Source organism: Sitophilus oryzae, unplaced genomic scaffold (assembly GCF_002938485.1).
Source record: "Sitophilus oryzae breed Bouriz unplaced genomic scaffold, Soryzae_2.0 scaffold_165_pilon_pilon, whole genome shotgun sequence".
NCBI classification, from domain to species: domain Eukaryota; kingdom Metazoa; phylum Arthropoda; class Insecta; order Coleoptera; family Curculionidae; genus Sitophilus; species Sitophilus oryzae.
The window spans coordinates 1,957,175-1,983,576 of NW_022146347.1; the positions used below are offsets into that span (position 1 = coordinate 1,957,175).

General features: G+C 33.8%; 1 protein-coding gene across 4 annotated transcripts in view; it reads right to left on the reverse strand.

The window, feature by feature from the left end:
* Window positions 1–26,402, reverse strand: part of LOC115880804 (endoribonuclease Dicer) — a 135,004-nt gene that overhangs the window by 94,100 nt on the left and 14,502 nt on the right. For all 4 annotated transcript variants that reach the window (XM_030898095.1, XM_030898094.1, XM_030898092.1 and 1 more), the window contains 3 exons: window positions 17,188–17,428; window positions 6,079–6,511; window positions 1,098–1,589 (listed from right to left, as the gene is read on the reverse strand). In XM_030898095.1, the coding sequence (XP_030753955.1) occupies window positions 1,098–1,589; window positions 6,079–6,511; window positions 17,188–17,428 (1,166 nt within the window). The remainder of the gene's footprint in view (window positions 1–1,097; window positions 1,590–6,078; window positions 6,512–17,187; window positions 17,429–26,402) is intronic.

Consider the following 26,402-nt stretch of genomic DNA (forward strand, 5'->3'; position numbering starts at 1 on the left):
TTCTTAGTTAACATAATAAAGTAGTGTATATTAAAAATGTATTTTCTAATTTATTTTTTTATTTTTATTAATTTATTCTAATTTTAAAAGCCAAACGAATAATTAATATAAGTGTATCTGATAAGAAACGAAGAATAGAAAGAAATTATTATACACCAGAAAAAGAATGGGATGCCAATTAAAGTCTGTTTGAATCTGGCAACTGTGCATATTTTGCCGAGTTTCAAGGCCGTCGACGTGCCGTCGATCTACATCGATCCAAACCCGAAAGTTGAAAATTTCCAATTATATTCTGATTATGATATTATCGCGCCATCTAGTATTTTATTTCTGCAATTTTAGCTCTTTCATTTCGAGTATTTTTCTGTTGCGTAGCTAGATATTCTGTGCATTAAGTGTCGGACTAAAAGACGAAATCGTGTTTCTATGCAACTACAAATAAATATTGTAGGCCTCTGCTCAATATGATAAAAAAAACGGCGTCAGCGATGGTCATAAAATGAAAATCACTGTCATTTTATATGTAAAATTATATGGGCTATGTCATCGATGTTCACTTCCAAGCCAACTGGATGCCATTTTTTTTCGATCATGCGTTATTATATACTATTTATTATATGATTATTAAATCGGAATTAAAATATGGCTCTAAAAATATCAAATTGGTATTAAGAAGTCTTTAATAAATAGTATACATGAATTGGATTGATAATTTAATATTATTTGCAAAATAATCAATCCAATTACGCCAGTGTCATAAAGTGTTGAAAAACAAATGAAAAAACTGTATATTTCTTTTTCTGGCCCCTTAAGTAATTGTCCGACCAAATTATCGCCGGTCGTGCCAGTTACGATTCTTGTTTTTATGAAAGGTAAATTGTGCATGTGGTTCGATCAAATGAACGAATCGTAGCAGTCGATTCAATATAAGAAATCGAATGCGCATCATCACTTAAAAGAATCGTAATGCCCATCAACACTGCCAAGAGCCCGGCGCAGCGCGGCAGATCAAGCGCGGGTACGCGAAAATAAGCGGAGTTGACTAGCTGCCTATGAGTAAGCTGTGATAACAAAATCCATTATTCCTCATTACTTACATCTTGAAGAATGCTTTCAATTTTCTGGTATTGTAGATATTTTTCCTGAAACTTCGGCAATGAAGATTCCTCGACGATCATATAATATAAGCTAGAAGGATTTCTCGCTCGTCCTTTAGACTGGATATAGGAGCGATAATCTTCAGGATAATTAAATTTTATAACTAAAGAGCAAGTAGAAATGTCCACTCCTTCTTCCAGGACATTAGATGCCATCAGAACATTCGTCTCTTTATTATCAAACGATTGTAAGGTTTCTTTATTCTTCTTACTCACATATAAAGATTCACGAGTATCATTGTAAGGGTTATTGTTATAACCGACCATAAAGTTCGTCTTAATATGGGAGTATCCCGGGCAATGTTTGCTCAGGTGATCAAAAATATAGAATAAAACTTTAGCAGTAAATCGACGCTTTGTAAAAACTAGAGCACACAATTCTTCTTTCGATTCGTTTGAATAGTTAGTGAAAATTGATATTAACTTTTTAACCTAAAACAACATATTAACATTTTGTTAGGTAAATTAATTTTGTATTTTGTTATTTGTATCATCTGTTTCTTATTATTTCTTGAAAAACATAAAAGAAAGCGAATCTAATAAAAATAAACCCAAATATAATATTTTTACCTTCAAAAAATGATTAATAATTTAATACAGGGTCCGGCAATAGTGCGTCGGGCATATGTAGCTCCTAGAATCAAAAACTTGGAAATTTTGTTTAAGTGCAAACCTAAAGTATGTACTAGGATGTATTTCATTCTAAAAAGTATTATTGGCTCAAAAAAGTATGAGTGGATCGGGATGATTTTTTTAAATGGGTCACCCTATATATTATTGTGTTTTGGCTTCCTTTAAGATCACTTTACATAATCTTAAGATGTGAGTAAATACATTTCGATAGTTTCAGAGATATTAGTAATTATAAATAAAATAAAAATAAAAAATATATATTTTTCAGTCTTTCTTAAAAAAATTATTGAAAATAAAAGAACTGTCCTGAAATCCAAACTACACTTGCGTGCATAGAAATCGGCCCCAGGCAAACTTTTGAAGTTAACTATATATTTTTTAGAATCTATTTGTCAGATTAAGAAAAAATTTATGCTGTTTGAAAGACAATTTCATATTCTTTGAAAAGAGTTTAGAGATATTAATTTGTATTTTGTGGTTTCTTTGGATTAAAATTATTAAATTAATGCATGAAACAAATTATCGTTTTTTATTATTAAGAGGTATGTTATTATTTATTTATTTATTTATGGACAATTAACTAAACTAAATTTTCAATATAATGGGTATGACCACCTCTTGCTCTAACAACATCTCTCATACGACTTGGCATAGATTCAATCAAATTTGATATTGTTTCTTGCGGGATGTTAAGCCACTCTTCCTCTACTGCAACAATGAGCTCTGGGATAGAAGTAGGGTCTCTTCGTCTAGCACGAATTCTTCGTTTTAGCTCATCCCATAAATGTTCTATCGGGTTTAAGTCTGGATTGCGTGTTGGCCATTCCATAACCCGAAATCCGACTTCTGAAATGTAATCGTGTACGATTCTTGATGTGTGTGCCCTCATATTGTCATGCATAAAAGTGAATTCGTTTCCAATATAGTCGACGTAAGGTACTACATGAACTGCTAAAATCTCCTCAATATACCTAGCACCAGTTAAACCTCCTCTCCCGTGCCGACGGTTGCCCTAACGGATGAAAACTTGGTCGGTTCGCGCAGTCATAGAAATTGCACCCCAGATCATGCAGGAATCACCTCCATAAGCAATCCGCTCCTCAATGCAGCATTCTGAGAATCGCTCACCTGGCCTCCGATACACTTTTCTTCTTCGGTCGCTACCATAGAGCATATCCTGGTCTCATCTGACAATAAAACAGATTCCCATTGTTCTAGTGTCCAATTCAGATGTTCCTGTGCAAAACGTAGGTGTACTTGACGATGAGCTGGGGTAAGTTTTTGGATTCAATTGCGGGTGTTTTGGGGGTCATGTTACTTTCCTTCAATCTTCGTCTTACTGTTCACTGACTAATAGTCAGTCCTCGTGTTTCACGGAGCTGTTGTTGCACCTGAATAGCATTAAGACGCCGATTTCTTAACATTGTTGACACAATAAAGCGGTCATCATGATCCGTTGTATATCTCTTTCTACCAGTTCCATTTTTTCATCAGTTTCTACCAGTTGTTCACACACTCTTCGAACCGCTCCTCGTGTCATATGTAGTTGCCGAGCTACAGCTCTCTGTTTAAGTCCATTTTCGATTAAAGCGATTACTTGGGCGGCTTTTTCCGGTGATGTATGCATTAAATTGAAACACTATTCAAACAATGAAACACAACTAATCAAAGAACAAAAGAACAATGTGAAAATTTCGATTACAAAGGTAATAATTGCAATATTTCACAAGCTTGTTATTCTTATTGTCACCACAACACAAATACCTTTCACTTGTTTACCCGTTGCAACGCATATAAACGATAAGTACTGTGGATAAATTTATGCTCATATTAAAGCATGTTAAATTGTCTTTGAAACAGCTCATATTTTTTATTTGCTCTGATAAATAGATTCTAAAAGACACAGTTAAAACCAAAAGTTCACAGTGGGCCGATTTCTATGCACGTTAGTTTATATTAGGTATTTACTTTAGATGGTCTGTACTTACTTTGCTAAAAATATGGTAATCGTAAATCATACAGGTTGTTTAAAATTCTACGCCAAACTTTCTAAAATATAAAATAATTTTTCTTCGTTTTTTTTTTAATGTAACACTCTGTATACTATTCTTTCAATAGATGGAGGATTAAAAAATGAACATTTTTTGTATTTAGAGTATTTCAAAATTTTTACCGTTTTCCCATATATTCGCGGTTTTATATTTCATATAGCATTTTCTACAGTAAATTTTTATCAAAGCCACCTAATGATTTTTCTCTCGTATTTTATCGTTGAAAGCGCCATATGAAATAATACGGCGTGTATCTGCAAAACCATTAAAAATTTTAAATACTTTAAATACAAAAAAATGTTCATTTTTTAACTCTCCATCTAATAAAAAAATAATATATAAGGTGTTCCGTTTTAGAAAGTTTGGCGTAGAACTTTAAACACCCTGTATCATTTAAGGTTACGATATTTATAGAAAAAAGTATAGACCAACACCTAAATAGTTTTAATTTCAGGACAGTTCTTGTGTGTGTAATAATGTTTTAGTAAGGTTGAAAAATATATATTTATTTATTTATTAATATCTCTAAAACTATCGAAATATATTTACTCATATCTTAGGATTATGTAAAGTGATTTGAAAGGAAGCCAAAAATGCAATAATATTCGGGGTGTTCCATTAAAAAAAATAATCCTGATCCACTCACACTTTTTTGACTTAAAATATTTAATAATAAATTTTTTGACACTTGACAATACCTATAGAAGTTAAAATATTTTCCTGAAATACATCCATATTTATACGAAAATTGAAATTATTATAAATTAAGCAGAAGAAATATTATATTATAAAATAAAGAAATTAATAAAAAAATATATATTTTTCAGCCTTTCTTAAAAAAATATTAAAAATACAAGAACTGTCCTGAAATCCAAACTATTAGGTATTTACTTTAGATGATCTGTACTTACTTTGCTAAAAATATGGTAATCGTAAATCATACAAGTTGTTTAAAATCTAATATCTACGCCAAATTTTGTAATGTAGGTTTGCACTTAAACAAAATTCTCAAGTTTTTTATTCTAGGAGCTATAGATGACCGGACCCTGTGTAACATCAGATATGTTTCCCGCAAAGGAAAAAGTTGACCAGCTGTCCACAGTTGGCTAAAAAGGAAAACTGTAAAGTAGTTTTGAAAAAGTCTTCCGAAGCAAAAAGTTAAGTTAAAGTCTGCAGAGTGGTTTTGAAAAAAAAAATCGTTTTTTACCGTAAGTCTTATACGGTGGGTCTTGGTTTTGCGTAAGTCTTGCACTGGTCGGTCTGAGTCTTGCAGTTCAAACGCTAGTCTTGTTCTTGGTATTGCTATTTGTGCCAGACCAAGAAGATAAGATATAGACTAGAAATGCATTTGTTTGGGTTGTTAGAAGTTTTACGCACTTAATGCTGTGAGCCCTTTGATAGAACAGCTCCAAATCATATGTTTGAAATTGAGGTTAAAGACACTTAAAAATATAGAGGGGATAACCATCTCCATTATCCCTGAATAAAACAAAAATCAATCGATAACCGACCTCGACGCCATTTGACCAATAGGAAAATGGCGTAAGGAAATAGGCGCAAGCGTATTACTTCCATCTCTAAACAAAGACGAACTTGTGTACTTATTTTTCATGTTCTTATTTTAAATGAGTGCCCCATTTTTTATTATATAATTAAGTTCTATGTAAAAGTTTATGAATTTTGATATTAAACACTCTATACCTAACACTAACCGTTTTTGAGAAAAAATATTTAAAATTTTTGGACGGAAACTGCCTGTCAAAAATATTTTTATTAAAAACGTCAAGTTTAGTGATTACCACAGCCACTGTGACATCAAGGGAAGACATGTGGCTATCGATTTCAAAAATTAAATTGTTCAAATGTCATTTAATAATGGCCGCAGAATTAAGTGAATTATCACAAATATTTTTTTTTTGAAATGGAAACCCAGTTTTTTTATTTCACTAATGAAAAGGTTTTCCAATTGGAATCTTGTTCTAGAAAGAAAGAAATAGAAAAATCCATATGAAAGTCCCGTAAACAAAGACGTATGTAATATACATATGGCATAGCTTTATCTACGAGGTTTATAAGATCTAAGGTCTATGGTTATCCCACTGGTCAACTTTTTTTGTGGGAAATTTACCTGCATGTTTGATAATCGTAGATATTTTATTTATATTACACATTTGTTTAGAGAACTCTACAAGCGCATATGCACCAGTTTGGGTACAACTATTAATAAATATGCTCACCTTGTCTGATGAAAATCTAGTAACTTTCTCAATTCCCGAAAATGGTTCCAGAACCTTATCAAATATTTTCTTCATGTGACTCAAAACCGTTTGTACATAAGATAAAACAATATGCAGGTTGGCCTCTGAGCAATGTTTTTTTAATCTCTCAATCTGTATAATATGAGCTAAAAGACCTTTATTGCCTCCAAAAATGCCCAGTGTCTTAATATGTAAGATTACATCATCAATGGTGTTACATAACAACGCTATACCTTCTTTTTTTTGGATCGGAGTAAGATCTGGTCTTGGTAAAATCACAGGAGATTGTGGTTCTTTAACTATATATAAGAGCTGTTTTACTTCCTCTAACTCCGCTATAACTTTCCTCTCTTCGAAAGATGGAACATGTTCTGTTACAACAGTCACTTTTTCAATTGGGTTTGTGGAATAACTAAAAAATAATATGTAGCTACAGATGTTACCGGGGCTGTTATTACTAGTCTACAAATTTAAGATTCTAATCCTACATGCACTATCAATTTCTAAATGGCTTTTAAGTTGAACTTGATGCTAAGTAATACTTAAAAGGTAAAATTAACTTGCACATCTAGAAAATGTAAACTTTGATAGAAAAACTTAAACAAGCCTATTCTGTAGGCTATGGAAAATACACTTTGACGTTTAGTATTGTACGAATAAGTTCCCAGCATGTACAATTATGAATTTTAGGATGCCATCTCCATAAATGCGGAAGTTATTCATACTTGGCATCACTTTTTATCTATTTCTTACAAAAAACAACTTTTTCAAATAGTTTTTCGAAATTCTGCCAGCACATTTTTTTTTGCTATTTGTTACTTTAAATGTCAAATTTCATTTTAATTATCTTAAGTCATTTTTAATCTAAATCAATGCATAAATTATCCTTAAAGCCAAATTTCAGCTGTCACTAAATAAAAAAAGTTCCATATGATGCGGACTTTATCTGTACACTGTATGTCCATTATTTAGATAAATGCTAGATTACTTCAAGTCATTGTCTCTATACAGGGTGGTCCAAACTGTATTCCGGAAACTTCAGCGCAGCATATTCTACACATAAAAATAAGTAAAAAAGTTCGTATAATACTGATAACTTCTGTCCTAAAATGCATCGTTTCGAAGATACGGGGTGTAGAAGTTTCATTTTTATATCGATTTTTTCGATATAATTTTTGAACTAATGTCGATATTTAGATGAAAATTGGTATTTGGACGTTTTTTAACATGAGAAATTTGATTTCGATGTGAATATGACTCCTACTTGTAGGGTGCCCCCCGACACGCAACCTACATGTTTTTTTACTGTTTTGAAGAGTAATAACTTTTCATCCGTAACTGTTTTACACTACTGAGTGAAAAGATATACATTTACGCCTTATTTTACGTAAAAAATGTATCTTGGTAAAAATCGCTGCGAGCAACCGACTCAAGTTATTTGGATTCTTAATAATCAATACATGCCATCAATGACAAAAATTAAACATGTTCACTAATACTAGATAGATATTTGAGTAAATTAATAATTTTCAAAACGTCCTGATACCAAAGGTTCAACAGAACCTGTTTTAAAGTAAGTAATTGTAGTAATATTATTTTTAATAAGTAAGTATAACTGAAATTGTTCTGAAAACACTTTTAGTTTAAAAATGATAATAAAAACTACCCAAAATTAATTTTGATTTGCTCGCCTTAGATATTATTATTTTGAAAGGATTTATTTTATATTTTTTTCTATAAAAAATCTGCTCGTTTTAACCTAAATACGATTTTTCAAAAATCGCAAATTTTCTAGAAAACTTACGGTTCGGTTTTGAAACAGCTTCAGTTGAACATATGATATTAAAATATCTCGAAAATTATTAGTTCAGTCAAATATCTTTCTAGTGAAAACTTCAATTTTTGTCATTGATGGACATGTACCGGGTGGCCAACTAAGAATGGACGCCGGCTGTATCTCAGAAACTACTTATCGTATAACATTGTAGTCTAAGAGCTAGCAACGTTTTCGAGAAAGTATTTTAAGACGTCTGGCTCTTTGATATATCTTTTTCTATGCTCTCTGGAACAGCCAGGCCCGTCTGGCTGCCGATACCCGTTGCGTTCACTATTGCGCATCGAAAGAAGATCCTATATTTTTTATTAATTTAGTCCTATAAATTCTAGTATTGAATATAAATCGAACATGTCTCCATAGCGCAGTGCGTAGAGTTTCCGACCACGAACCGAAGATTCAGAGTTCGAATCCGGGTCAGGTCAAAGACTTTTTTATTTTATTTTCGTTTATATTCTGATCGTAAAGTATTAAATAATTCTGGTAATTAAAAAACAAATATTTAATACTTTACTATCAGAATATAAACGAAAATAAAATAAAAAAGTCTTTGCCCTGACCCGGATTCGAACTCTGAATTATCAGTTCGTGGTCGGAAACTCTACGCACTGCGCTATGGAGACATGTTCGATTAATATTCAATACTAGAATTTAAAGGACTAATAAAAATATAGGATCTTCTTTCAATGCGCAGTAGAGGACGCAACGTTTACCAGCAGCCAGACGGGCCGCATGCTGTTTAGAGAGCATAGTAAAAGATATATCAAAGAGCCAGACGTCTTAAAATACTTGTTTTTCCGACGTTGCTATAGTACAATCTTTTAAAAGTTCCTCAATATGGCCGATCTAGTTACAAAAATTGGTAAGTTTTTTTAATGAAAAATAAGTTGGTGTTAGCGTATTCAGAATTTATTTACTCTTTGGTTAACTTTTTAACGTTAACAACATTTTTCAGGATTGTCAAGTTGACGTTAAAGTTAGGTTATTAGATGGTTATCTAAAATAAAAAATAAAAAAATAGATTGAAATTATTTAAATAAGAATAAAGGTATTTTACCGCAGATCGGAAGAGATTTTACTTAAAGGTATTTTATAAACTTTCTCAGTGAGAATATTAACTCCCCTGTTTCTTATATCTCAGTTAAACGGACGCGACGTAAGAACTATAGGAAGTGAATTTTTGTTTTCATGTTTTGACTGAATAATTATAGTTGTTTAATAAGTGAAATTAATAGAAGACTTGGAGATAGGATATACATATATATATATATATATATATATATATATATATATATATATATATATATATATATATATATATATATATATATATATATATATATATATATATATATATATATATATATATATATATATATATATATATATATATATTGTCAAGGTGTATTACTGGTTGCATAACTGCATACTGCTAAAATCGCAACGTGCATTGAGGAACCTGGCGCATTCGCCAGAAAGTAAAGAAAATTATAGAATTCTTTAGAAAAATCTAGAAACAACCGCCAGGGGGTATATAAGGCCGGCGCTTTGACAGTTGGACAAATTTGAAGTTTAAAGTTTGAAGTCTGAAGATAGTCTGAAGTCTGAAGTTTGAAAATACCGCGAAATACCATTAGAGTAATAGTAGTTGCATAAGTTGTGTTGTAAATAGTATAAGTTGTGTGTACAGAGTGAAACAAATAAATTCGTTAAGTATTTTATCGTGAGTTTAAATAGTGGACCCACGGAATCCGTAACAATTGGTGTCGGAAGTGCGATTCAAGAAGATTTTAAGAAGAAATTAAGTGGATTGGAAAATTTTTAGACCGAATTAGAGTATTTTTATGGTTGGTACAAGGACACAAGCGAAAAAAATGGAGGAAGTAAGCAAACTATTGGGCGATTTTATGGAGAATATGAGAAGAGAGAAAGCTGAAGAACAAGAAAGACTACGTAAAGATAAAGAAGAGGAAAAATTACAACGACAACAAGAAGAACAGGACCGGCTTGAGAAAATTTTTGAAGATTTGAAAATTCAGCGACAACAAGAAAAACAAGAAGAACAAGAAAGACTACGTAAAGATAAGGAAGAGGAAAAATTACAACGACAACAAGAAAAACAAGAACAGGACCGGCTTGAGAAAATTTTAGGCAATTTAGAAATCCGTCAGAAGAATGAATGGAGGGAAATTTTAGAAGATATAGAGACGCACACCGCCAGAAAGAAAAAGACAAGAAGATCAAAAACCGTCTTAAGAAGAACTTTGAAGAACTAGAAAGAAGGCAAGAAATCACCTTCAAGAAGCCGTAGAAGATCTGGAGGAACGCCTTCAGCAGAAAATGGAAAAAATTAGAGATGGACCTACACAAGACCAAGGTACAAGTAAGGACACCTGGCGTTCCTGGAACTGCGAACCTTAAGGCCCCGACCTACGATGGACAAACGACCTGGACGATGTACCACCGCCAGTTTGAAGCAGCCGCCGCTGCCAACGGATGGACTGACCAGGAGAAAGCAGCGGCACTTGTCATCGCGCTGCGTGGCCCTGCCCTGGAACTGCTGCAAACTATTCCTGCAGCCCAACAGCAGGAATACGAAACTTTGATTGCTGCACTGGACAGAAGATATGGCGACCAACATCGACGTCAACTTTACCAGGCCCAGATTACGACACGCCTGCAGAGGTCGGAGAGAGAGTGCAGAGGTCTGAAGCAGACTTACGTCGGCTGGTACACCTGGCATATCCAGAAGCACCGGAAGGGTTTAGGGAGGAACTCGTTGCTCAGTGCTTTATCAGCGGACTGAAGGACAACGAGTTACAGAGGGCACTGCAAATATCGCGATTTTCGACCAGCAGCGAAGTACTTGTCAGGGCGCTAGAAATTGAAGCTGCTTTTAGCGCCATCCCTAGACCGAAGATAAGATCGGTAACGGTCGAGGAACAGCCCGGAAGTTGTCACATACGTTTGGAGGAGATGTTTAGTAAACTATGTGAGTTACTAGTGAACAAGAGTAGCAACAACACCCAGACAGAGAACCAAAGAAGATTCCAGGATATGAGGTGCTATGGTTGCGGCAGGAATGGCAACATCAAACGGGATTGTCGCGTCCGGGCGATTCCACTTTCACCATCCAGAGAACATCGGCACATCGGAAGATCCCAGGACATAAGTTGCTTTATAGATGTGGCAGGAATGGCCATCAAACGGGATTGCCGCGTCCAAATGCGATTCCGTTTACCATCGAGAGAACATAGGCACCGGAAATCAACACTAATGAGCGAGTATTGGCTGAAGAAACAGAGACCCTAGGATGTTTTCCGTTAGAAGTCTAGGAAAAACCGCTGACAGTTTGGTGATCAACGGGAAGGTCAATGGTAGAAGAAGAATTCGAATGACTGTGACACAGGCGCTATGGTATCGTTGGTGCGGACTAACTCAATGCAAGGATTGAAGATGATGCCTCTTAGAAGAAGAGTGTATTTACGTACAGTTACGGGGGAAATGGCTGCCAGTAATGGGAGAGGCTTTCATGGAATTGGAGTTAGGGAATTTGAAGTTTCGGCATAGCGTTTTAGTGGCAGACATTGAAGATGATTTTATCATGGGTAGCATGGATGTGATCAGTCAACATGGTTTTCACGTTTGATCACCATAGAAACATCCTGAGAATCGGAATGAGGAATTTTCTGTATCTAAAGAGAAGAGACCAGGAAATATGGAAGAAAGATCATCGAAAATTGTGATGATACCTGGTGATACCAAAGAAGACTGTGTTCGGGAAACTAGAGAAAAACCGTTGGGTGCCGTGTAGGACGGGTACAAATTATCGACAACGAACCGGATCGACGACGAGCTACCTTGGGCAAGAAAATGCAACATCGCGAAAGCACTATCAGAGTAAAGAATTTTAAACTGAGAACTGACGAACAATGGACGACGATAAATTGAGGAAAGATCAAATGGAAGATCCAGACATCGGAGCAATACTACGGCTCAAGGAAGGTAACGGCGAGAGACCACCGTGGCAGGATATTGCGGACAGAGGGCTCGTTTTCAAAGCTCTCTGGGCTCAGTGGAATTCACTGGTTATTGAGAATGGATTGTTAAAGCGCACATGGGAAAGTGCGGATGGCAGCACAGTAACAACTCAGTTACTGGTACCAAGGAAGAAAGTTACCCAGGTATTGGAAGAAATTCACGGTGGTAAAACTGGAGCCCATCTTGGGGTAAACAAGACCTTGAGCAAGCTGAGAGATCGCTTTTACTGGGTGGATTATTGCGAAGATGTCAAGAAATGGTGTCGACAATGTAAAATTTGTGCAGCCAGCCAAGGACCAAGCACTCGATCTAGGGGAAAAATGAAACAATATAACGTTGGACTGCCATTCGAAAGAATCGCTGTTGACATTGCAGGCCCATTCCCTGAAACGCACAAGGGCAACAAGTACGTTTTAGTGGCGATGGATTATTTCAGTAAATGGCCAGAAGTTTTTGCCATTCCAAACCAAGAAGCATCGACTGTAGCTGAAGTATTAGTCAATAATGTCTTCAGTAGATTTGGAATTCCCTTAGAGCTTCACACTGACCAAGGAAGGAACTTCGAGTCAAGACTGTTCCAGAAGATGTGTGATCTGCTTGGTATTCACAAGACTAGGACAACAGCTTTACATCCGCAGTCTGATGGGATGGTCGAAAGATTCAATAAGACCATTGAAGAACACCTCTCGAAAATGGTGGCCGAACATCAAAGAGATTGGGATCAACACATACCGCTGTTCCTAATGGCGTATAGAAGTGCAGTTCACAACACCACCGGACTTTCACCATCGAAGATTTTATTTGGTCGAGAATTACGGTTGCCTTGTGACTTGGTGTTCGGATCACCAGACGACGGCACCACAAATGTAGAGGACTACGCGGATGAACTGAAGGAAAGGTTAATGGAAATTCATAAGGCCGTAAGAAGTAAGATTACGCTAGCCAGTGACCGGATGAAAGCTCGTTACGACCTCAGAGCCAATTCTACGGGATTTCAACAGGACGATATGGTATGGTTATATAACCCACAGCGCAAGAAAGGGAGGTCCCCAAAGTTAACTCCAGCTGGGAAGGTCCTTATACAGTCATCAAGAGGATAAATGATGTTGTGTATCGGATTCAACGCAGCCCTAGAAGTAAGATGAAAGTAGTTCATCTGGATCGATTGAAGAGATACCAGACAGGAAACCTTGATCGGGACGATCAAATTTGAGAAGGGGGCAATGTCAAGGTGTATTACTGGTTGCATAACTGCATACTGCAAAAAAAAATCGTGCATTGAGGAACCTGGCGCATTCGCCAGAAAGTAAAGAAAATTATAGAATTCTTTAGAAAAATCTAGAAACAACCGCCAGGGGGTATATAAGGCCCGCGCTTTGACAGTTGGACAAGTTTAAAGTTTGAAGTCTGAAAAATACCGCGAAATACCGTTAGAGTAATAGTATTATATATATATATATATATATATATATATATATAGTATATATATATATATATATATATTATATATATATATATTATATATATATATATATATATATATATATATATATATATATATATATATATATATATATATATATATATATATATATATATATATATATAAGGTTTTCATGTTATAGTTGATAGATAACCCCATTTCTCTTAATTTATGTTTTTATTTCAGTACAGTTAATCACAAATTTAATTGATATGTGTGCAAAAACAGCTATATATTTTTAAAATCTTATTGAGATAGTTCTTTTATATACTGTTAAACTGTATCATCTACAAAGTCTTTAGCAAAAAGTTATAAGATAATAAATTTTGTAGATATAATTTTCGAAAATTTATATATAAAGATTAGAACACAATCCTCTGAGGAAAAAATGAAATATTCAAAAACTCATTAAATACACTTTATTAAAAATAATAACATACAAAAATAGTCATCCATGCAAACTGTAATAATCAGAACATTATCCACATTATACCTTTATTAAATTTGTCTTCACACTTCTGTCAGGAAAGCCAGAAATGTTTGTTTAAATATTAACTTATTTTAAATTGCCAGAAACACATCAGAATATGTCACAACCACAACTATAGGTTTGGAATCAGTACTAAATTTTATATACTATTTATACGATATCCTTCTGTTTATTTATGAAGTGGCTTTCCTTTCAAATGTGAGGAATACCGGTAAATTAAAACATAATGTTTGGTTTGGTGTTTGATATTCTAACTACATCTATTACAAACCTTAAGTGCTTTTAGTGAGTAGTGTAACTGTATTTCCTATTATTCTTTGTGTATCCTGTAAAGTAAAAAAATATATGTTTCAAAAAATACAAAAGCAATGCAATAGATAATAGATATCAAACAGATTCATAAAAACTACTTACACTTATTGTACATATTATATATTTCAAGTGTTATTTGATCTTTGGTCCTATACCAACATTACCTTCTTGAGGTCTTCTCTACTAACTCAACTTTTAAACCTTCTTTATATTTTAAAACTGATTTACAACAATCTTTAATGCCCGCCCTGTTTCCTGAAATATAAGTTTTAATCTATTTATAATAATAATAATAATAGCTCCCGTATATAGCGTTTAACGCCTTGGGAGTAGCAAGGTACAGCTTGCCATACTAGAGCTGTTCGGTATACAAGGAAGGTAATGTGGCTAGCACTACGCTTCAACCGCCTATTATTACCTCAGGATTGTGAATCCCAAGTACTCATTTAAGGCTCAGTCGACCTAGGTACCCAAACTAATTTTATTTTAATAAAAATAGCCGGCTGATGAAATGCCAGGTGTGGGAATCGAACCCACTACCTTCAGATTGGTAGACGAGAGCCTGTACCTCTACGCCACCGGGCACCTATATCTATTTATTATCATATTATACATATTAGGTACAAACCTGAAAATTACTGATTCGAAGAAACTTCTCAAAATAATTAGAGACCTTTTTACAAACATCTGGATTAATTTATTTTCACGAATTTGTGGACGAGTCAATTTCTAATAGATTTATAATAAGCGTTTTACACATTTTGAATATCTTCCAGGCTATTCCTTAGCTCTTGATCAGTAAAAAGGTTATAGATAACTATATAATTAGTACTGCAGGTTAAATAAAAGAACAAAATCAAGTAGAATCTGTGAATAGAAACTCAAAAAGTAATGAAAATATTTAGAAAAAGGGATCGTAAACGTCACTCTCAGCCAAGTGTCAGAGTTCGATTAGATTTACTACAGATTTTCAATTTGAACGATTTGAACTACAGTCGATTCCAGTCTAGATATTTTCGTTTTTTGAGCCTCCCATACTGAAGTCCGCCATATTGGGAAGTTTTAAATGAATACAAGTATAGCTCTCGTACTATTGGGAAAAAAATTCTAATAAGTAAATCGACCAATAGAAATCGCTGGAAATTATTTTCAAGTTCAAAAAATGTTCCCTAGGGGGCGTTTCTCTGGTAGCCAATCAGAAAACAGGGGATTTCTCAAAAATATGCAGGTGAACAAGTATTTTAAATATTAATATTGTAATCATCGCGAAATTTGTAATTTGTTTGACATAGAGTATTTTGCTCTATCTCATAAAATAAAGTGGTGGGGGAAGGTTAAATTTGCTTTTATTAAAATAAGGATAACTCTGGTTTAGGTTACCCGATTTAAACAAACTAGGGCTCGTTTAAAAGAGCTTTTGTTCTTCAATGATCTCCAGTATAAATTTCGTTTCCATTTTTTTTTTCGTGGTAGCTAGAGGGCGCTGTTTGACATCATAACAGATATTGCGCTTTTGCATAAAAAAATTAAATAGTAGGTTATGTTTCTTTTTACACAGTTAAATAGAGACACACAAAATTTCCAAAATATCAGCGCAAACCGCAACTTTCTATCTTCTCTCTAACTGGGGATATTAAGAGAACAAATCATCTTAGACTGCCGCTTAGGATTATATGGTCTAAAAATTATAGTAGTAGGCTAGGAAACAAAAAGAGGTAATTTTGTTACGTCAAAATATCAAAACGTTTAAGTTCAGTTTTCATGCATCAGAATTTCGGGCGTTTTCTTAAAAAAAATGAAGTCATAAATATTTAAATGTGTTTATGTAACTTTATCATCCAGCGGCACTTAAGCGGCAGCCTAACATGATTTGTTCTCGATGAAAGTTGCGGTTTCCGCTGATATTTTGGAAATGTTGTGCTCTATTTAACTGTGTAAAAAGAAACATAACCTACTATTTATTTCTTTTTATGCAAAAGCGCAATATCTGTTATGATGTCAAACAACCCTCTAGCTACCACGAAAAAATTATGGAAACGAAATTTATACTGGGGATCATTGAGGAAGAAAATCTCTTTTAAACGAGCCCTAGTTTGTTTAAATCGGGTAACCCCAAACCAGAGTTATCCGTACTTAAATAAAAGCAAGTTTAACCTTCCCCCACCACTTTATTTTATGAGATAGAGAAAAATGCTCTATATCAAAAAAATTACAAATTTCTCAATGATTACAATAGTAATATTTAAAATATCTGTTCACCTGCATATTTTTGAGAAAAACCCTGTTTTCTGATTAGGTTATCAGAGAAACGCCCCCTAGCGGACATTTTTTGAACTTGAAAATAATTTCCAGCGATTTTCCTTGGTCGATTTACTTATTAGAACTTTTTACCCAAAGTTATACGATAAGTAGTTTCTGAGATACAGCGGGCGTCCATTCTTAGTTGGCCACCCGGTACATACTTACATACTTACATGTATTGATTATTAAGAATGCAAATATCTCGAGAACAGTTGCTCGCAGCGATTTTTACCAAAACACAATTTTACGTAGAAAAAGGTACAAATGTATATTTTTTCAGTCAGTAGTGTAATACAGGGACGGACGAAAAGTTATTACTCTTCAAAACAGTAAAAAAGGATGAAGGAGTCATAACGACATCGAAATCAAATTTATCATGGTAAAAAACTCCCAGATTTTACTTCAGTTTCATACCAATACCGAATTTAGTTCAGGAATTATTAGGAAAAAATTAAAATAAAAATTAAATTTCAACACTCTGTATCTCCGAAACGAAGCATTTTAGGACATACGTTTATACAAACTTTTTTACTTATTTTTATGTGCAGAATATGCTGCCGAAGTTTTCGAAATACAGTTTGGACCACTCTGTATATTGGCGCATAAACAAGTGGGTTGATAACTTACCCGCTTACATCACTTAATCCATCAACTGTTGCAACTTTACTATGATATGTTACCTCTAGTTCTTTAACCTCTTCCATAACACGACTGGGTTTACAGTTTCCATTTAGTAGAGTGGCTGTTAAACCCAGAACTCTTGGCGGATCTCTTAAATCTTTAAACGATTTACACAACTGTCTCATTGGTTGGTCGCTTACGCCTCGATGACATTCATCAAATACAATTAAATTTACTTGATTTAAATCTTAAAAAAAATACATAGGTCTAGACAAAGCTGCAACAAGTTTTAAAAAGACTTTAGTCTTAAAAGTCATTTCTAAAATCGAAGTAATTTAAGTCGTAAGTCAAATTCAAGATAAAGTTTAAATGATTTAAGTCTTCGACTTAAGTCATTTTTGTAAAGGCTTAAATCAATATAATGTTATTTAAATCGTTTTTATGACTTAAGTCTCGTCATTTTTGACTTAAATCATGATGATCCCCATGTTAAGTGAGTAAAATGACTTAAATCAATATAATTACCCTCAAGTCAAGACAACCAGAATTCAATTTAAGTACCTTTTTTTAATGTTACTATTAAGTTTCTTGTATTACCAATTAGGCGATTTTCTTACTAAGTATATTATTAATTTATTGTAGATACAGTTGAGACTAACACCACAAAAAACACGGTTAATTTTCAGAACAACTACAAATATGTACAAAAATATGTTTTTTTTTATAAAATTTAACCGATTTTGTAGTACCACAGATTAGGTATCCTATAAGTATACAGATAAAAATCTTGTCCCTAATTCGTGGTACAAAATTTGTTTTTTATAACGATGTGCAAACGAGTCAAATTTCCTGTGCGCAAAAATAAACTCCCGTAAAATAACAATAAACAGCGTAATAGAGAGATATCGCTAAACCGAATAGCGTGCATGGACGTTAATAAGACCAGGTGGTATTTCCTTTACGTGAGGTGGTATTAACTCCCTTCATTTATAGTTATCGGATCGGAAAGAATTCTGTTCGCGTCGCGTCCGCTATTTAAACTTAACCTAACTTTGAATTTAAAACTTTGAAATTGTTTTGTTTACTAGGTATTTTAAAACTAAAGGCTTAAAGTGCTTATTTCCAGTGCTTTATTGTTTAACGTCTGCCAGTGGGTTTAGGGCAACAAGCAACAAATTCTCTTAGAAGGGCTAAGTCGTCATCTGCTGTAAACCTAAGCATCTTTATAGGTTCTTTAATATTGGAAGAGGTGGAATCCATATTTTCGGCCATATTTATTTAATTAAAACTAATCCCAGTTACTTAAATATCAAATTACCTAATAAAACTAAAGTAATAATTCAAAACAATTCAAACATAACCTAAAATAAAAGGTCTCGCCCATAAAATAATATCTCGCCGGCCGGCCCCGGTTGTCAAATACCCGCACATGCTCATTTAAGCAATTTTTAAACGTTATTTAGAAATAGCGCTTGGTGTAAATGATCCGCAAATTACGTCAGGCGGTAACGTTATTAGCGGGTGTTGCGTTAAAAATTGACCCGCGCATATCGTAACCATGATAAAGGTACGCGTAAATACTGCATGACGCTATTCGGTTTTCCGATATCTCTCTAATAACTGTGCCGGTCAAGCGCTGTGCACAATTTTAGAGGCCATAAGTGGGCGTGCTATGTGCGCAAACTAGTAACCTAACTAGTACCCGATTCCGAAAATTGGAACCACGAAAAACTATAAAGAAAAAACAAAGTTTATAATCTGTATGATCTGTGGTATTACTCTACATCAGCGTGTCTTAACCTTTTTCAATTCGCGGACCCCTAAAAAATCAAGCACAATTTCGACCCCCCTAATTAAAAAAAAACAGAAATTTTAGGACAAACTATTTTAGTACAAGAAAATTACATTTTTATAAAAATTAAAAATACTGTATTAATGTGAAGGTAGGTGTTGCTTTCTTGCAACTAAATTAGTAATATTCGGGTTGATGTTTTTACTTAGTTGTAACAGAGTACCCAGGGCCATGTAAGTGAAATATTAAAAATGGTTCCAGCAAAAGTTTCCCAATTATGACGGATGATGGCGCTGATCGTCAAATTTTTGGACAGGGATTTTGCTTACCGACAATACGACGTGAGCTACGACCGGACCAGGACCAATCAGAATGATCAGTCTTTCTTGGACATTTGCCGCGGAAGTGTGTGTTAATTTCTGTTGTGATAAGTGTGGTTGTGTTTGCAGTTTGATTTTTGGTTTTGATATTATGTTAAAATTAATTTTGAAGTATTGTATCACCTGTTTTTATATGTAATAGTACTTTTTTAGTTCTATGATTGTTTCTATGTTATGATTTGTTAATGTTTGTTTAACAATGTTATACCAAAGAGGTTATACTTAATATACTTATCAATTTGCATAGCCTAACTTTTTATCAATAAACTTTGTAGATTTTCAGATTATTTAATTCCTTTTGTTTTGTTTGTAATTTTATTTTTTAAGACATATTATGTGATTGTTTCACATAATATGTTTTAAAAATAAAATTGCAAATAGCGAATAAAAATAATTAAAATAAAAAAGTGTATTTTACAATTCCCCCCGGCCCCGCACCCCTTTGGCTAAACTATAATGTCAGCTATGTCGAGAGATGGCGTTACGAAAATGGAACCGATTTATTACAAGGAACTTGGGCTTCTTTTTCGTTAGTATATTCTGTGAGAGTACCTAAACCGACGAGTAGCGACAGTCCCGTTTTCAATTTTCTTTGCGGCTGCGCGAAATAAGTAGGTTATCTGTCATACGAAGAAGCGAAGTTGCCACTGTTGCCATTTATCAAATATCTCCATATACTTTATTTCAAGTATACCCCAGGCAACGAATCGTATTTTTTAATTATTTATTAGCAGTAAGATATTTTATACATTCAAATTTAGAAATAAGGATAAAACAAAACAAAAAAGATATGTATAAAACTTTATAATTAATTCCACTTCAAATTGTGAGCAGTGTATACCATGTTTATAGGACCACTTCATAAGTTGAGCAGTTAAATACGTAGTCCATCTGTCAAACACGTCAAAAGAGAGAGAAAGAAAATTTGGTCCCACCACATCAAAAGAGCCGACGGTTTCTGTCGTTACTCGGCGATCTACGTACTCTGGTTGTAATCTCAAATCGGATTCCAATTGTAATCTGTTTTTGTATTTGTTTTTGATGTATACAAGAGTAGAGAATGCATTTTCACAGAGGTATGAGGATGAGAAAAATTGTAAATGTTTCAGTGCTTCTTCTGATATTTCTTTATAAACTTTTTTTAAATTCACCCAAAAATTTGATAAAGAAGTTTCTTTGAAATTATGTTTTAAAGCTGAACATTGAAGCTGAACATTTAAAGTTGACATTTAGTTATTAATTCAAATGTTCATAGATAAGACGGCGGCCCCCTTGCCCTTAAAAAACGCTGCTTTATATGTATCCATTACAGATAGATGTCATCGAAAACATGTCTACTAAAAAGTGGTGGTGTTTTGATCACTATGTACGAGTAATATATCGATGGCATAAGCTAAGAGCTGGAGGATTTTAAGGCCACTCTTTAATATATTCCAGATAAATCTCTTTTGTTCGTCTTTCGTGCTACATAACGGAGTCGGGAATTCACTTGAAAGACAACAGACTCACTACGTACGAGTAACACCGCTTATGAAAAAAACTAACATTTTATTTACTAGTGGTATTGAGCATTGTTTTTTTGCTTGGCTGCCGCCTAGCAGTTTAAAAAGAAATGCTGGCTGTTAAAAACTTATCATAAAAATATATATAAACCTGACTTAAGCCTTTTATAAAAAGGCTTGAATATTTTAATGACTTAAGTCTTTTTTAAAAAGTCTTAAGTCAAAATTTCGGAAAAAGATTTAAATCACAAATCGTTTTCAAAAAGACTTAACGGGTTGCGATTGCCAGCAATTTAAAGAGGTTGTACGAGGATCGCCCAATCGTGGACGTCGGCAACCAGATTGCTCAACTATTTTTATTATGTACGTGAAAAGGAGAATGTCGGAAATTCTCGATTTGGGCAATTTGCCAACCAAATTGCTTGAATATATATGGTCCGTTCCAAGCAACAAAATTTCCAAGAAATTTAGAAGCAATTTTATCGCTCAACTTGGTTACTACAAAATAGCCCAGTAAATGGGCGCGTTTATAATTTTCGTCTAAACGCTTTTAGCAATTCGTTACTATAGTGTTAACTACTTATAGTAACTAATTAGTTACTACTTACTAACCTACATTATATTTTTACACGTTTTGAATAAATTGACAGTGATTAAGTATTGTTTAGCCTTATATTATATTTTTTTTATTATATATAGTTGTTTCTTGGGTGTTGTGGCTATGGTTAAATTAAAACAATAATTTTTCGACGTTTTGTATTTAATGTATCATGCTTCTTCAGGATTTTTTTTGTAGTCTTTCCTATGTCTTGGAGTAGTGTTTATTATCGTTTTTTACATACTATATACTATCCATATGTTAAATAAGAAATAACAATTAGATCGTTAATAACACTACTCAACAAATTTCAAAATTTTTAAATTATCTGGGGTCTTACTATGTAATTATTATTTCTTACTATTAACTTATATATAATAAAAGTATATATAAATTATAAATATATATAATTATAAATATATAAATAAAAGTTTTCCATCACATCACAGTTTCTAGATAATATGGCAGGTCAAAAATCACAATTTTTCTGGAAACTAAAGTACCTAGGTCTTATCTTCACTAGTGTTTTGACTGGAAAGGCAAGGTTTTTTTGGTCTGACTGGCTTTTCTCTTATACTGAGATGGAGAGGTATCTCTTATGAATCTCCAACAGTAATAGGCTAGCATAGTAGGTTCCCATCTTCCCTGGTAACGCCTCTAAATTGTGGCAATATCTTGATGAAAATGTTCTCCTTGTTCATTGCTAACTGAGCCCATATTTTCGGGGAAAAGCTCAAATGGGAATGAAGGAAATGCAGTTTTAAAGACATTGTGACGACTTTTCTGTCGTTACCCAAATAGAATGAAAAAAGAATCCGTTGCTCAGGGTTAGAGGAAAGCTGGGTTCGTAGGTAAGGCTTCTGACTCACAGTGACTTTCTAATGTTGTTAAATATTAAAATAAAAAAATGATAATATATAGGCTGCAGAGATTTTAATATTGATGTTAAGAATTCAAATAGGTATGGTCAAAGACAGTGAAAAGGGCGCCACTTACTTTGTTTATGAGAGTGGTAAAGTAAGAAACCAAAAAGAAAAATACGATATCACAACATAGCTAAAATAAGGTAACCAACAGCATTAAGGGTCTATTATGTTTACCAGGAATAAAAGTCAGAAATAACTATCCTACATTAAACATTTATTGAAAACGAACACAAGTATCATGAATTAGTCACAGTGATCCCAATAAAACCGCAAGTTATTTTAATTAGATTCGAATTTAGTAACTGTATTCTTTGAACTAAGTAAGATACTTAATAAAAACAGGTCAAATTTATGTATGTCTCAATACGATGATGTTTCGAAACATGTCGTGTACAAAAACCTTTAAAATGAATACGTGTTAATAATTTTCATATAAAATATCATAGCTAAGTAAGAGTGTACTGTACGAATCAAATTATAACTTATAACTTTAAAATAAAAAATAATTTTGACTACAATATGTGGGATAAATAGTGATAATTTACCAGGTTATTAAATCTGTTGCCTCAAAAATTATAAAATAAAAGCGTACCTTGTGTATCAACTTTAGACTTATCTGAATATAGTTTCTTATGATGTAAACAGGTAGGTAGGTATTCTCCAGACTAACAGAAGTGGATGCAGATGACTATGGCAGGAGATGTCTTCGATATCAGCCAAAAGAACGACTGTAATGTCAGGAACACTGTCTTAAGGTCTGCATAGGTCCACACAAAATGAAAGTGGGTGAAACATACAATAATTACTGCATTATAACTGCATACCATGTGGTAATTACTGAGTACCAGGTGGTAGTTACTGAGTACCATGTGGTAGTTACTGAGTACCATGTGGTAGTTACTGAGTACCATGTGGTAGTTACTGAGTACCAGGTGGTAGTTACTGAGTACCATGTGGTAGTTACTGAGTACCATGTGGTAGTTACTGAGTACCATGTGGTAGTTACTCTATAAATAAAAAAATTCAATTCTCAGGACAGATACTCAATAAAAAAAACAACTTACGGTGATCATTCCAAGAAGAAACCAAACAAATACGATCTATACTCTGGATTGCATACTTTACAAGGTTTTCAAATTTCCAAATCGGATACCCATGCAATCGAAATCGAAAAGTGGATTCAGAGTGCTTTTCACTGGAAAATTTGTCGGACGCCGAAACACGCGTCTTCCTCAGATCCAAATTCCCAGAAAAAAGACCTTCTTCTCAGTTTCAGAAACGAAAACAAAAAACCCTATTCACCACAGACAAAATGAGAGAAAAAAGTGATATCATATGATCGAAATCATTAGAACAGAAAATCGCAATCCACAGCGACGTGAGATTGGGACAAGTGAAATGCAATTAAGGAAGTTTGGCATATAGCGAATAGATGGCGCTAATAAACAAGACAAGTAAACTGTAAGAAATGAAGTTTGATATCTTTGGCATCTAGCAAATAGATGCGCTAATAAAAATTAAATATCGAAACAAGTGAGCTGTAATAAATGAAGTTTGATATCTTTGGCATCTAGCAAATAGATAGCGCTAATACTAAGAAATTTAAATAAAAATAGAATTTTAAATTCAATTTTATTAAAGGAAATAAAAAATGCTACACTGCCCCCCTCCAAAAAAAAAGAAAGGCCCTCAAAGAGGACTTTCGCCCAAACAACACTAAGGAAAACTAAATTAAATTGGTACATGTTTTTAGATTTTTGAAATCAGTGTATCACACGTCCATAAAGGAGTCACAATTGGTAAGTCGCAATCGGTATGTCAAATCAAGGGAGGTTACACAATCGGGAAAGTCAAAATCACCACATAATCCAAAAAAAAAACAAAATCATATACAAAATATATGATAAACTAAAACTAAACTTAAAACTAAAAAGGTTTGGGATAGGAAAGGAAAAAAGAATCCCATGGAAGCGCAGATTTTTCTGAAGAAATTCCCCCGCTGATCGCCTGCACTCAACCCACCTAGTATGAGGCAACGAAATGATTCACAAATCGCGTGTAATCATTCATGCGACCCCTCACACCCAAGGAAGCAGAGAACAAACAAACAATAAAAGAACCTCAACAAAAGCCATGCTACGGATCACTATAAGAGGTTAGTTTGGCGTGACCTTCGCCACAACCTGTATGCTCACCGGTTAACCATTCAAGGTAACTCACCTGTATGAGAAAAAGAAGGAAAATTACAATAGAAAACACAATAGAAAGACACAAAGAAAGAGAAAAAAATTGTCACTAATGACCCAAAATATCCGTAACATAGGATTCCAGCCTATGAAACGCTATTGCAAATATGGAAAGAAGATCACAATAATATCCAAAACACAGTAAAACTTACGAAGTCATGAGGTTAGCTACGTCTCACTTCTAGGTTGCAATCAAAATCATAACAACTTTTCGCTTTTTCACGAAGTTGTGTTCTCAGAATACACAAAATACAAGAATCTCTTACATTTCAGATTCTTCTGAACTGAATAACAAAGAATAGAGCAAATGACATAAAACTATATGAGTGATTAACAGAATTACCATCCCAATATTTACTCAAAATTAGGTAATCTGTAGAATACTCGAAGAAAAAAAATACTGTCATATGCTCGCATTTCCAAATAGAAATAGTATAACATATCAAAAATATAGGTATGCAAAAAACTAAATGACAATATAGTTATACTGATTCGCGACAAATCCGTAAAAAAACGAGAAGCAAATGTTGTATAACTGTTTAATCTGAACTAAAAAGAAACTAAAATATAATCTATGTATCCGTTAGACTAAACCCTAAAAAGGAATCGGACATAATAGATTATTTGAATTTGTGTGACGTAGTAGAGACATTTTCTGTATCATTGTCGTCAATCGTGTGACCTTGGTATGGTTTAAATCTTTTATATGCCAGCGGCCTGCGTTAGTACCATTCTCGTCTACTAAAACATAAACTAAATTCGAGATTTTCTTTCGCACTGAAGATAAAATAAAACGAGGAGATAACTTGGCTGAAAAGTTAATACCAGCATTTGATAAGACCTTATTACGTCTCCAAACCAAATCAACCTGAAAAGATAAATCACGCCTACGCAAATTATAAGACTTCGAGTTTCTTTCATAAGCAGCATGAAGTTTTTTACGGACTTCGCTAAAGACACTATAAAGATTTTTGAGTTCAGAAGCGTAAGAGTTGCGATCGCCAGGCATAATTTCAAAATCTTCAGAAAATTTAACTTGACCATAATACTTACCAGAGATGGGAATATGTCTACCAAAAACTAAAAATGAAGGAGAAAAACCTGTGACCTCATGTTTAGAAGTATTTAAAACAAACTGAATATTAGAGAGCTGAACATCCCAATCTGTATGCTGTTTAACATAAGTTCTAATAGCTGTTCCTACAGTTTTATTCATTCGCTCAACAAAGTTACATTGAGGAGAATACACAGCATTATACCAGATCTTCTGAACTTGGTATTTCTTAGCTAAATCTCTAAATTCTTTCGCAACAAATTGAGGACCATTGTCACAAATTATATGTTGAGGTACTCCATAGGTAAGAAAAACTTCATTCTCAAGATACTTCACAATATAGGGAGATTTTGATGAACGCAACGGACACAGAAGAACATACTTCGAAAACCAATCGCCAACAACTAAAAGCCACTTATGACCCTTTTTTTGATCTAGGAAAAGGACCCATAAGATCTAAAGCGATTGTCTGAAAAGGCATATTAACTTGCTTTTCTTTTTTCCATCTTACCTAACGGCATAGTATTAGAAGATTTTTGAGCTCCGCAAACACGACAACTCCTAACAAATTTAAGAACATCGGCTCTCATCTTGGGCCAAAAAATTGTTCTTGAAGTCTTGATAAAGTCTTATAGAAACCCAAATGCGAACAAGTTGGCGGATTATGACATGATTCGATAATATTACGACGTTGAGGACGTGGAACAACCTTCTTCCATTCTT